A 12,214-nucleotide genomic window follows, 5' to 3' on the forward strand; every position below is an offset into this window, starting at 1 on the left:
ACAGATTTGGCTATATGAAAATATTAATTAAATCTGAAAAAAAAAAAAATGAATCGAAATTAAAAACTCGGCTTCCAGCGTTTTGTTAGCAATCGATTGTAGATTTGATAAACATCACATTTATGCAAATCGGATGATACCCTATTCTGAAATGCGATTCACAGTCGGTCATTTCAAGATCTGTCACCAGGTAGAATCCAGAGGGTTCAAAGATACACATGTTTGTTATAGATTTAGGCTTTGATAACTCACTTATTCTGTCTACTAACTGTAAATATTAAATTAGGTATGTCGTTAATAAAAAGGTTTTATCGTATAGAAAATATACAGTCAATAGATTTAATCTTTGATAACCCTCATTAAACTTCTACTGTTACTAAATGTATTAAAAACTTTGCTAAAAAAAAATAACAATTGAGGTTTGGACTTTTCCTAACAATCAGTACTCAGGGACTTGGAAAAACACTTAAAACCTACTTAAACAACAAGACCAAAAATGACAAATGTCCAGCTTTGCTGAGAAAAAAACTATGAAGCTCAAATTTTGGACTTTTTCCACTAAAGGACTTGGAAAAACATTTAAAACAATTACTGAAAATTGTTTAAAGAAACCAGTCGACGAAAAGGGCTTATATATGCAAATAATTTTTTATAAAAAACAAAACTCAAATATCTGCCAAATAAGGAATTAGGTTAGAAACTATAGCAGACTGTATAGACTGAAAACGACAAATACCTTACTTTGCTCAAAAACAATTAAGTTTTGGACTTTTTCTACTAATTGGACCCCAAGGATTGAAAAAAACATTTAAAACTTAATTAAAAACAATTCCCGAAAAAATGGAAATTTTTGAAGGCCATGTAGCTTTGCTAAATAACCTAATGTTGCTCAAGTATCAAGAAGTTTCCTACTAGTTAGACCCCAAAACAGAAAACACTTAAATCTAATAGAAAACAATTACTGAAAAAAAATGGAAATTTTTTTAAGGCCATTTTAGACCGAAATGACAAATACCTAGATATACTGAAAAAAAATCAATAAAACAATTAAAGGTCTAGACCGGTTTTTTCGATTTGTGGTCTTGATCATGAAATACATACATACGTACATAATTCTTCATACCAACACGTAGAGGAAGATGTGAAAGTTTCAACGTGAAAAATCCAAGCGTTAAGTCACAATAAAAGTACACAAGGTACTACTGCATTGAAAGTGGCCATATCCAAATAACGTTTATCTTGACAAATTACAAAGCTACAAAGCCGAAATTTGCAGGGAATATCCACATTGACTATGGCACGAGATACTCAAATTTGGATAGTTTTAGATAGCTCTCAGTTCAGCAGTCACTCTGAGGAATAACGATTTCATTTTGAAACTATCGCTCAATTTTCGCTTATTTACAAATTTCCCCCTTCGTGTATAATTCACACTCAAATCCCCCACTTTTCTTATAACACCGCGATTGAGAAGCACAGATTTGTACAATCGGCGCAGTTTTCTTGGCCAATTTGCAACCACCACTGAGTGACACCAGTTTATTTTTAGTGGAATTAAAAAATGAACCACAGATGTCTGATTGAAAATTGGAATTAATTAGATTGACGTATATCAATGTTCCATATACACATTAACATTTTACAAACCCATTACAATCCTTTTAAACCTGAATTTTAAAAAATTCACAAATCTGTTTAATCGGGGAAATTTAACATCGATTTCAAATATACACATATATATGTTATAGATTTAGGCTTTGATGACTCATTTATTCTCTCTACTAACTGTATATATTAAACTTGTTTGATGGAACTGATAAATTGTTAATTGTCCATTTTATCGTTCAGAAAATATACAGTCAATAGATTTAATCTTTGATAATTCTCGTAAAATCTGCTACTGTCTAACTTCAAACTCTACACTCAAATAGCCTATTTATCCAACAACTTTCATTACAACTGTCAACTTCATTACCAACATCTTCCAGACCCATATCCCCATTTTTACTATGTAATGTTTACTTGTTACAGCTTACAGACGAAATAAAAATTATCAGTAATATCTTAGTCCATGGTAAACTAATCGCTAAGGGTCTTATGTGATGAACCATATTTAGCGCTCATTCTCCATTGCGAGCCCAAACAAAATTTGGTGCGTTTTGACTAAGTCAAGGTCAATAACTCGAAAAAAGGGTCATAGAAAAATCGTAAAATTCCAATATCAATATAAATGATCACAGCAAATTTCATTTAAATCATATGCAAATTATAGTTTCTACTGTGCTCACAAACTATTTTTAAGGACAGGGACAACGGCAATGATATCACATTTCCATAAAAAGCGGGAAGAGCTTAGGGGAAACTGGTTGTCGTGACAGTCGAAATCACTTTTATGATTTATTGTGAAACGCTTGTAAGACTTAAATACTTCTGTTGTTAATATGTGTAGAAGAAACTACAAATACCGCAGATAAAGTTTTGCCTAAAGATCGATTTAGTAATATGTCTTGCCATATATCATTGTTTACATGTCTATCATAATACTACCACGTAACGAATCAGCGATTTCGACTCAAATAAGATGTCAAAATACGTTTTTCATAAAGCTAATTATTAAATGATAACAAATGTACACACACACAAGCGAATAATTGCTCTTGAACAAAATGTAAAGAAAAACTAGCTCGTGTGGACTAGGCTTTATAAATGTTTTGATGAAAAGATTGAAGTTCAGACGAGTTTATTGATTGGTAATTTTCAAAGAAACATATGTTCATTAGAAGGCTTAGAATTTAGTATAAATATCGGAATCAAATCTAGCTTTCAACAATGAATCCAAACGTTTCCACAAGTCTTGTCAAGTCTACTATTAATAGCTATGAATAACTTATTCTGTTCCGTATTGCTATTAGCCGTAACAACACTGATTCTTATTGATGCCGGTAAATATTGATATTTATTATTTTATGGTGGTATATTCATTTGGTGTATTCTGCTCTGAGATTGAAGTAAAGTTAACGTAATCAGCCTTTATACTGTAGGAGTCAGAAACTTTGCTGTTCTGCACTCCAGATTATTTATCAATCCTTAAAACAGAACATTTATCCGATCAATCTCTGACAGGATATAGCTATCAGGGACCAGAGCATCTGCACAATGATTCAGGCATTACGGCTTCATCTCCAAACTCTTTACGATGCCTTTAAAAGGATAGACCAATTAAGAAATCACATACTAAATTGTGAATGAATACTTTACCCACATTTATTTAATTTATTATTTATATTTTAGCTTGTAATTACGTGTATACAGATCGATTATTTATATATGCTGAACCTAGACAAGTCGACTGTAATAAATTATGTACCGGTAACGAAGATACCCAATGTGCCACTTCTGCATTATATTCTGATGGTAATTGTTATACATTTGAATCTCCAGTCATCGCCGTGATTCTTGATATAGATCTGAACCAATGTGAAATGAAATGTTCCGAAATGAAAGAATGTAAAATTTTCACTCATGCGTTTAGTATGTGTAGTTTGTTTGGCGTTACCCTTGGCGAAATACCTGCTGATAATCTTTGGAAGGGGACTGAAGCCAAAGTTGCAGAAAAAGTCTGTCAATAATTACAAGTAAAAGAAATGTTATCATGATATAACTCTATTAAAGCATAATGTTTTGTTCTTGAACGATGGTTTGTTATAACGACCATTCCTTCTTTAAGGCGCCCGCACACGGAGAGAAAATAGCACAGCGCCAATTACACTCGACTATTAGCGCTTCGTGTGCGGGTAAATTTTAGTGTGCATTTGGCCACTCGTGGTCGTGTGGAAAATATCTATCGTGTTTGATATTTCATTTACATCGGCCTTTTTATTGTATGCAGATCTGCAAATAATGTAAATAGCATCTGAAATCGAGCTCATCTATGTCTGTTTCAAAATCAGTCTATGTTTTTGGTTCAAAATTACTGAAGTTATCACCTAATTCGCACCTGGGTGAAAATCAAAATTTTGAATTCAAAATTACAAGTATTATCACCATATTTTCACCTAGTTTGTAATTCAAAATAAAAAGAGAAATATGTCGTATATGTAAATTAGGAGGCAAAACCTAAACATAACGTGAAATACTCACAGTTATTTCTGTAGCTTACTATGCACTGTTATGACTATAACAATTAAATTGTGTGTCTGGCAGCGACCGATTAGCTACCCAATATACATAAATTGTCATATCTTTCCATCTATAATATCTATTCGATCTTGGATCTTTTCCAGATGTTCCCTGTGCATTGACATAGTATGTTTGCTTCATTTCGTTAGCTAGTTCATACAATAAATAGAATTATCTCTTAATATATATAACTACGTGTATTTAAGGTTTGAAATAGTTCTATTCTGCTTAATTTAATTTTATTTTGATGCATACCGGCCATTATCTTCAAATTTATTTTCATATGTTAATTTGTTTTTATCTAATTTATTTTGGAATCGAATGCCTGAAAAGTGTTTATCAGAATCTGAAACTGGTCGTATACTATTATAAACTGAAAGTAGTTTTTCTGGTTGTTAAAATCGAAGAACAGAAAATGTCGGCTTGTACTGTGCAAACAGAGGCTGCGCAGACCTTCCGAGACTGGTGGGTACATAGAGGGGTCAGACTGATTCAATGGAGGACAAGTATCGAGGCTGAAATCAAAATGCGACCCCCTTAAGGATAGGGTAAATGCCTGTATTGCAACTGGCGCCGCCCCTGTATGGAAACTATTCTTAATCTAGCATCCAATAAAATTAAGCCTAATTTCATTCTATTCTGCGCGACTAGCAGTAAGTTTTAATCTAATTTTATATCATGTGTGTAATCTTGCAAGATAGTTAATTTGTTTAGTGAAGAAGAGAGATTTATAGATGATTTATGTAGTTAAATAGTTTTATATTTTTTAGTATCAGGTTATACCTATTCACATTATTACTATTGTATTATCTCCGTATTGTATAATATATTGTGTCTATCTATATATCATGCTGATGAGTCTTAATGGCTCTTTGCAATAAACATCACATTACATCCTAAATATATATACAAATTGGCTAATCTAGCACATAAAGCTCCCTAGATCAATTTTAACTTTTAATTCTATTTCTCATATAAATGCAAATCTGACTGTTTCGTATCATATTCAGTCTGTAAGTTTGACAAGTAGAGATCTTCAGACAACTGATCTATTTCAATCTGTGTCCCTTAGAATTTTGGCAAGTAGAGATCTTCAGACAACTGATCTATTTCAATCTGTGTCCCTACTGAATTTTGGCAAGTAGAGATCTTCAGACAACTGATCTATTTCAATCTGTCTCACTACTGAATTTTGACAAGTAGAGATCCTCAGACAACTGATCTATTTCAGTCTGTGTCACTACTGAATTTTGACAAGTAGAGATCTCCAGACAACTGATCTATTTCAGTCTGTGTCCCTTAGAATTTTGGCAAGTAGAGATTCTCAGACAACTGATCTATTTCAGTTTGTGTCCCTATTTTAGTTTGACAAGTAGAGATATTCAAACAATTGATCTTTTTTACTCTTTATCCATATTGATGTTTCACAAGTACAGATCTTCAGATAAATGGAAAGTCCAACGAAAGAACAACTACGTTTTCAGGGATAATAACAAAGGTGATCCAGGATCTTATCTACAAGTCCTTCCTGAGTTATATATACCCATTTCTTTATTCAAAAATATATCTGACCTTTAATGTTTATATCTAACGGTGTGGTTTTAATAATAAAAAAAACTCATTACTATAATTGACTTTAAACAATTAATTGATTCAGTTAACAACCTTTCTAAAAGTCACCCGATGTCTGGGTTGATGATTGTGTACAATAAATATTATTTGTGGTGTCATCAATTTTACCCAGGGGTACCAATTGTAAAGGGGAGGGGGCATTAGGGGAGGGGTGAGAGGACTTGTGCTCTTGCAATGTAGGTTATAATCCAGCTTGGATGTGGTATTCTGTTGTACTATTGCCTGTATATATAAACACCAGACATCACCCGACTCTGGGTTATAATATAGAGAATGGTCCACTGTTGTACTATTGTCTGCATATAAAAACACCAGGCATCAACCTACTCTGGGTTATAATCTTGCTTGGATGTGGTATTTTGTTGTACTATTGCCTGTATATATAAACACCAGACATCAACCTACTCTGGGTTATAATCTAGAGAATGGTCCACTGTTGTACTATTGGCTGTATATAAAAACACCAGACATCAACCTACTCTGGGTTATAATCTAGCTTGGATGTGGTATTTTGTTGTACTATTGCCTGTATATATAAACACCAGACATCAACCAACTCTGGGTTATAATCTAGAGAATGGTCCACTGTTGTACTATTGGCTGTATATAAAAACACCAGGCATCAACCTACTCTGGGTTATAATCTAGCTTGGATGTGGTATTTTGTTGTACTATTGCCTGTATATATAAACACCAGACATCAACCTACTCTGGGTTATAATCTTGCTTGGATGTGGTATTTTGTTGTACTATTGCCTGTATATATAAACACCAGACATCAACCAACTCTGGGTTATAATCTAGCTTGGATGTGGTATTCTGTTGTATTATTGCCTGTATATATAAACACCAGACATCACCCGACTCTGGGTTATAATCTATCTTGGATGTGGTATTCTGTTGTATTATTGCCTGTATATATAAACACCAGACATCAACCGACTCTGGGTTATAATCTAGCTTGGATGTGGTATTCTGTTGTATTATTGCCTGTATATATAAACACCAGACATCAACCTACTCTGGGTTATAATCTTGCTTGGATGTGGTATTCTGTTGTATTATTGCCTGTGTATATAAACACCAGACATCACCCGGCTGGCTTGAGAGTAGTCCACTGTACGGATTTGAGTAAAATAAACGCCTAATTGTAGCGAAATATATCTCCTATGTTTTCAAAAGATTCCAATTAAATATAACGAGCTATTTTAACGCCAATCACCGAAACTGGCTTAATTAACAATTATTACTCTCAGTTTTTAATTAACCCTTTTAACAAAATTCAATTTGATCAAGTAGATACATAGATATAAAAATATTTTGATTTTATTTGATGCATACGGACCATTATCTTCAATTTTATTTTCATATTCTTAATTCTTAATCTATTTTTTTTTTTTTGGCCCGCATGCACCAAGTAAAACTAATCCTAATTTAATTCTATTCTGCCCGAATAACTACTACTAGACAACTGCATGGCACATTTATTTTGAAAAAATGAAACAAATGGATTTCATATCACATTTATTCTACCATTTATTTGTTCCATCCTCGGAGAAAAATAAAAATAAAGATATCTTCTATCTAACTGAATATTCACAATAGTTCTCAGAGTCCATAAAGTTTCAAAATCGTCACTGAATACGACAGTGACGCAAATGTCAAAAATGAAATATGTCTTGTTGACCTAACTTAAAGACTCTTTTGTCGCATATATTTTTGGTTTTGGTATAGTGTGTGCTTCGAATGGAAAATACGGTTTCAATTACATTAAAGATAAATATATTTAGTTAATTGTTAGCAAGTAAAAACAATAAATAGAATTATATCTTAATATATATAATATAATTGCATTTGAGATTTAAACTAATTCTATTCTTGATTTGATTTTATTTCGTGCATACTGGCCATTATTCTTAAATCTATTTTCATGTTTTAATTTCTTTTATCTTATTTGTTCACAAACCGAATGTTGAAAAGTGTTTATCAAGATCTGAAACTGGTCGTATACTATTATAAACTGAAAGTAGTTTTTTTCTGGTTGTGCAAATGTCAATTTATACTGTGCAAACAGAGACCTCCCGAGACTGGGGGTACATATAGGGGTCAGACTGACTCAATGGAGGGCAACTGTCGAAGCTGAAATCAAAATGTGGCCCCCTAGGTATAGGGCGAATGCCTGTATCCCCACTGATACCGCCCCTGTATGGAAACAATCAAGCATCCAATAAAATTAAGCCTAATTTAATTCTATTCTGCACGACAAGTAATTTGAATATAATTTCATATTTTGTATGCACCACATAGATTCATGATAAATACATTTAAAAAATTAGCTAATCTAACGCTCTAGATCAACCTCAGCTTTTAATTCTAATTGTTATAACATTTTTAGTAGCAATTCTGTTTGGGGAGGGTTTCGAAATAGATGATTAATTAGACGCTATAGTTTTCCTTATTTACAGGATCCTTGATCGATTTCATTAACCCTCTTCCCCCAATAAATCCTTATTATTTTGTGATTTTATCTTAGGATTTTGCTGCAATCTTTTTCATGTCGCAGAATATAGCCTATTTGAGAAGAACGACTTAAAATAAGCAGCGTTCATACACAAGCCTTATAACGCTAGGGTTATAATATTCAAAATTATAACGATATAGCTATTCACACACAACGCTTCTTATAACGCTTTCCCAACGTTAGGGGTAGATCGCCAAATTTAGCGTTTTCGTTGCGTTCCAGCTGTACCGTTTTATCTCACAACGATAAAACAAAGTGTGAGAATTCTTATAGCGATACAGCTGAATCGGTGAGTCCGACACATGCGTAGACAGTGTTTCCTTTCCTTTTTCCGTTGTCAAGCGTAGATCGTTGGAATTGGTGTCTGCAATTATATCTGTGTTCTTTGATATGGCTGAAAATGTAAACAGGAGGCAACCCTGGGGCCCATCTGAAACTCTGCCGCTAGCAGAGATTTGGCGAGACGAAGATAGCGAGGGCCAAGGTGTTCGCAGGAATATGCCAGTTTACCAAAGAATCGCACAAAATTGATGGAACTATTTCAGTCTGTGTCTATTGAAATTTGTCAAGTAGTGATTTACAGACAGCTGATCTATTTCAATCTGTATCCCTACTGAGGTTTAACAAGTAGAGAACTATTTCAGACGAGGGTGGGAGAGGGTTCTATAGGCGAAAGCCTGTTCCCTAATCCTATTATGTAAATAAATATTGTTTATACAAACAAAAACTATTTCAGACTATGTCTCTACTGAAGTTTGACAGGTAGAGATCATCAAACAACGGGACTATTTCAATCTGTATCCCCATTGAGGTTTGACAAGAAAAGACCTTCAGATAACTGGAAAGTCCAGTGAAAGTAATAAAAAAGAAATGACTTTTTTTATAAAGAAAACAACGTAGGTTCACGAAGATCCTGTCTACCAGATGGTCCTTGGCCAAACCTTTATATGGCACTGATCTTTCCCGGATTATCTATATCCATTTCCATATTCCAGAAATACAACTTACCTTTCATGTGTATATCTAACGGAGTTGTTTTAATAAAAAAAAAACCTCATTACTATAATTGATTTTAAACAATTACCTTGTCCAGTCAACCAACATCTTTCTAAAAGTCACCCGATGTCTGAATTTCACACAGGGATACCAATTGTAAAAGGAAGGGGGCATTAGATGGGCGGTGAAAGGACTTGTACCTCCTTCCTGAAATATGCTACTGTTGCAAAAATTGTATAATGTATATTGCATTCACATACAATATGGACAAGCTGTGTAAAAACCTAACACAGATAATACAGTACATCAATTCTTGGCTGTCGGTATATCATAACTATACGTTACCTACATTAAAGATGGGTTCCCTTTTTATGAAAATGCTTATACTTATATGAATAGAAAGTAGAGGTGTTCTAGTGACTTGGAAAAATACCAGTTTGTTTCACATAATTAATTCATAATTAGCTAAACTAGAAGAGAATTATCAACAGAACTCTAATTAAGAAAGGTCAAAAAGTATTTTTTTTGTTTATCCAGACTGTACATACATAGACATTTATGATTGGTTAAAACTCTTAATTATATGCAATAAGAATATAATGATATGATTAAGAATACACAACAATTCATTAGAAACACCAATTAATGAAATATTTAGCTTAATTTGACTCTAAAAAATAAGGAAACTCATCTTTAAAGTTTAAATTATCAACCCACCGCGGATCCTTCTTGCTGTGAAAATATAAGTGGCACTACCCCTTTATGTCAACCTGTTAGCCTACTGCAATTATTGCAAACGACTAAAAGGTTCAAATTAAAAGCTGTTACTCCTTTTGAAAAGGGGAATTCTAAACATAAGTACTAACACATCTTTAGAAGATTGGAAAGCAGATCAACAAGTTTGAAAACCGTAAACGTAAGTATAAGCCTGTTTTTGGTCTGGATGTCTTTAGAATCTTTTCAATCAATTTCAAATGCACGAAATCTCAATTTTTCTGGAATGAAATCGCCCTATATCGTTGAAGGATATATGATTGACATACACATACATTTTGCTAAAGATTTTAGCCCAAGTCACCTTAAAGTATAATAAGGATAGAGCAGAATTAGTTGATTATCAGATGAGTGTCTATATGCTTTCCCTGATGTGCATTTCAGAATCATGGAGAAAAAAGAAGTTTTGTTTATACTGAGAAGAAAAGATCAAACTAAAGCTTACAGGGAGCTTCTGGGAACGGAGAAATATAATTTTCATCATCTGGACCAGGAAGGACAGACTTTACCATCATTGTTCCTATCGATAGACGTACAGGACGGGTTTCAATTTGATATTGTAGGCTATATAGAGATAGCAGTACAATATGTCAAGGACAATAACATTCAGCAGGTGCTTGCTGCCACTGATTTAGGTGATCTTGTTGCTGGAATCGTTCGAGAAAAAACAGGTCTACCAGGATGTAAGATAGAGTCCAGTTTTATTTGTTACCACAAATATTACACCAAAATATTCTCCAAGTTAGATTTTAAATTCTGGTATTTTGCTGCTGATCTTGATAATGACGATTGGAAAGTAAAAATAAAATATCCTGCTTACGTCAAGCCACCATATTTTGCTGGTGGTTACGGACAATTTGTGGTAAGAAACGAGAACGAGATGATTCAAGCTATTTCTAAAATTAAAAAATCTTCAAATCCAATCCAGGATATGTTCAAATCGATGTTTCTCAAACATCTAGATATTAAGAAGTTTCCTCTTAGTATAAAAAATATTGTGCTAGTCGAAGAATTGGTGGAAGATAGCAAAATGATGGTAACAGAGGGGTGGGTAGACCAAGATGGTGCCTTTCATCTATGGGGACACTTTGACGGTTTGAGTTTTTCTAAACCAGTTCCTTGTGATTTTCTGCGTTATACTCCGTCAACCACTCCCTCAGACGTTCTGGACGATATTGAAAAATTGGTTCAAAAATTTTGCTCAAATTTAAATCTTCGATCTGTGTTTTTTAATGTCGATCTTTGGGTGACAACTGACCCAGAAACAGGGAAAGTCGCCATCGAACTTATCGAGATCAACAAAAGAATATCTCAAGGCCTATTTTACTTGTATGATTTTATGAATGTAAACAGCAACTTTGAAGCCGCATTTCTGGTATCTCTAAGGGAGTCCGATCATATCCAGCGTCCGATTATAACATCTCAACACAGTACTAGTGGATTTTTTCTTATCAAAACGTGTATTTCCGGTCCAGCGACAGACATCTTTGATTTTTCCCAGATTCCCCTTCTGAAAAAAGAACACGGAGGAAAGTTTTCTGTGTATTTGTATATTGATGAAGGAGATTACGTGAAACAGGATTATAATAAATATGGTAGGACAATTTGTCGCTGTCATCTGGTAGCTGAATCTTGTGAGGAGTTGAAACAACAAGCGTATAAAATAACCAATCAGTTGTTAAAACAGATATCTGATCATCGTCAAATTTAGAAAAGAGTTACTACAGTCAGAATTCGGATAATCCGGAAAAGGCAATAAAAATCCACACAAGCAAGACAATTCCATTAATTAACATCTTGTCCGAAGTTTGGCAAAGGGGTAAAGGTTGTATAGTAGTGGTTCCTCCAAAGAGAAGTACCACCAGGTGTTTCGAAAAGATAAGCATAGATGCTAGCGACTCCCGTCACTACTATATAGGTCAAAGTTATGAGATACAACCAGGAGATTTATTCCACAAAACGTAATTTAGATAAAAATCCATATTTATAGAAATACAGTAATCCGATTGGATAACAAAACTAAATCTGATATCAATTTTAGTGATTGACCAGTCAGTAACCGGAACACTAAAACCATTTTAATTCATGTCCGACCAAACGAATGTTAAGTAA

General features: G+C 33.6%; 1 protein-coding gene across 1 annotated transcript; it reads left to right on the top strand.

Moving 5' to 3' along the window:
• Positions 1-10,490: 10,490 nt before the first annotated feature.
• LOTGIDRAFT_164236 (hypothetical protein) lies at positions 10,491-11,813 on the top strand (the record flags this gene model as incomplete). Its single annotated transcript, XM_009060740.1, has 1 exon — positions 10,491-11,813. One exon carries the CDS (start codon positions 10,491-10,493, stop codon positions 11,811-11,813), a length of 1,323 nt encoding a protein of 440 aa, XP_009058988.1.
• Between the last annotated feature and the right edge of the window lie 401 nt (positions 11,814-12,214).

Source organism: Lottia gigantea (assembly GCF_000327385.1).
Source record: "Lottia gigantea unplaced genomic scaffold LOTGIsca_44, whole genome shotgun sequence".
Taxonomy (NCBI): domain Eukaryota; kingdom Metazoa; phylum Mollusca; class Gastropoda; family Lottiidae; genus Lottia; species Lottia gigantea.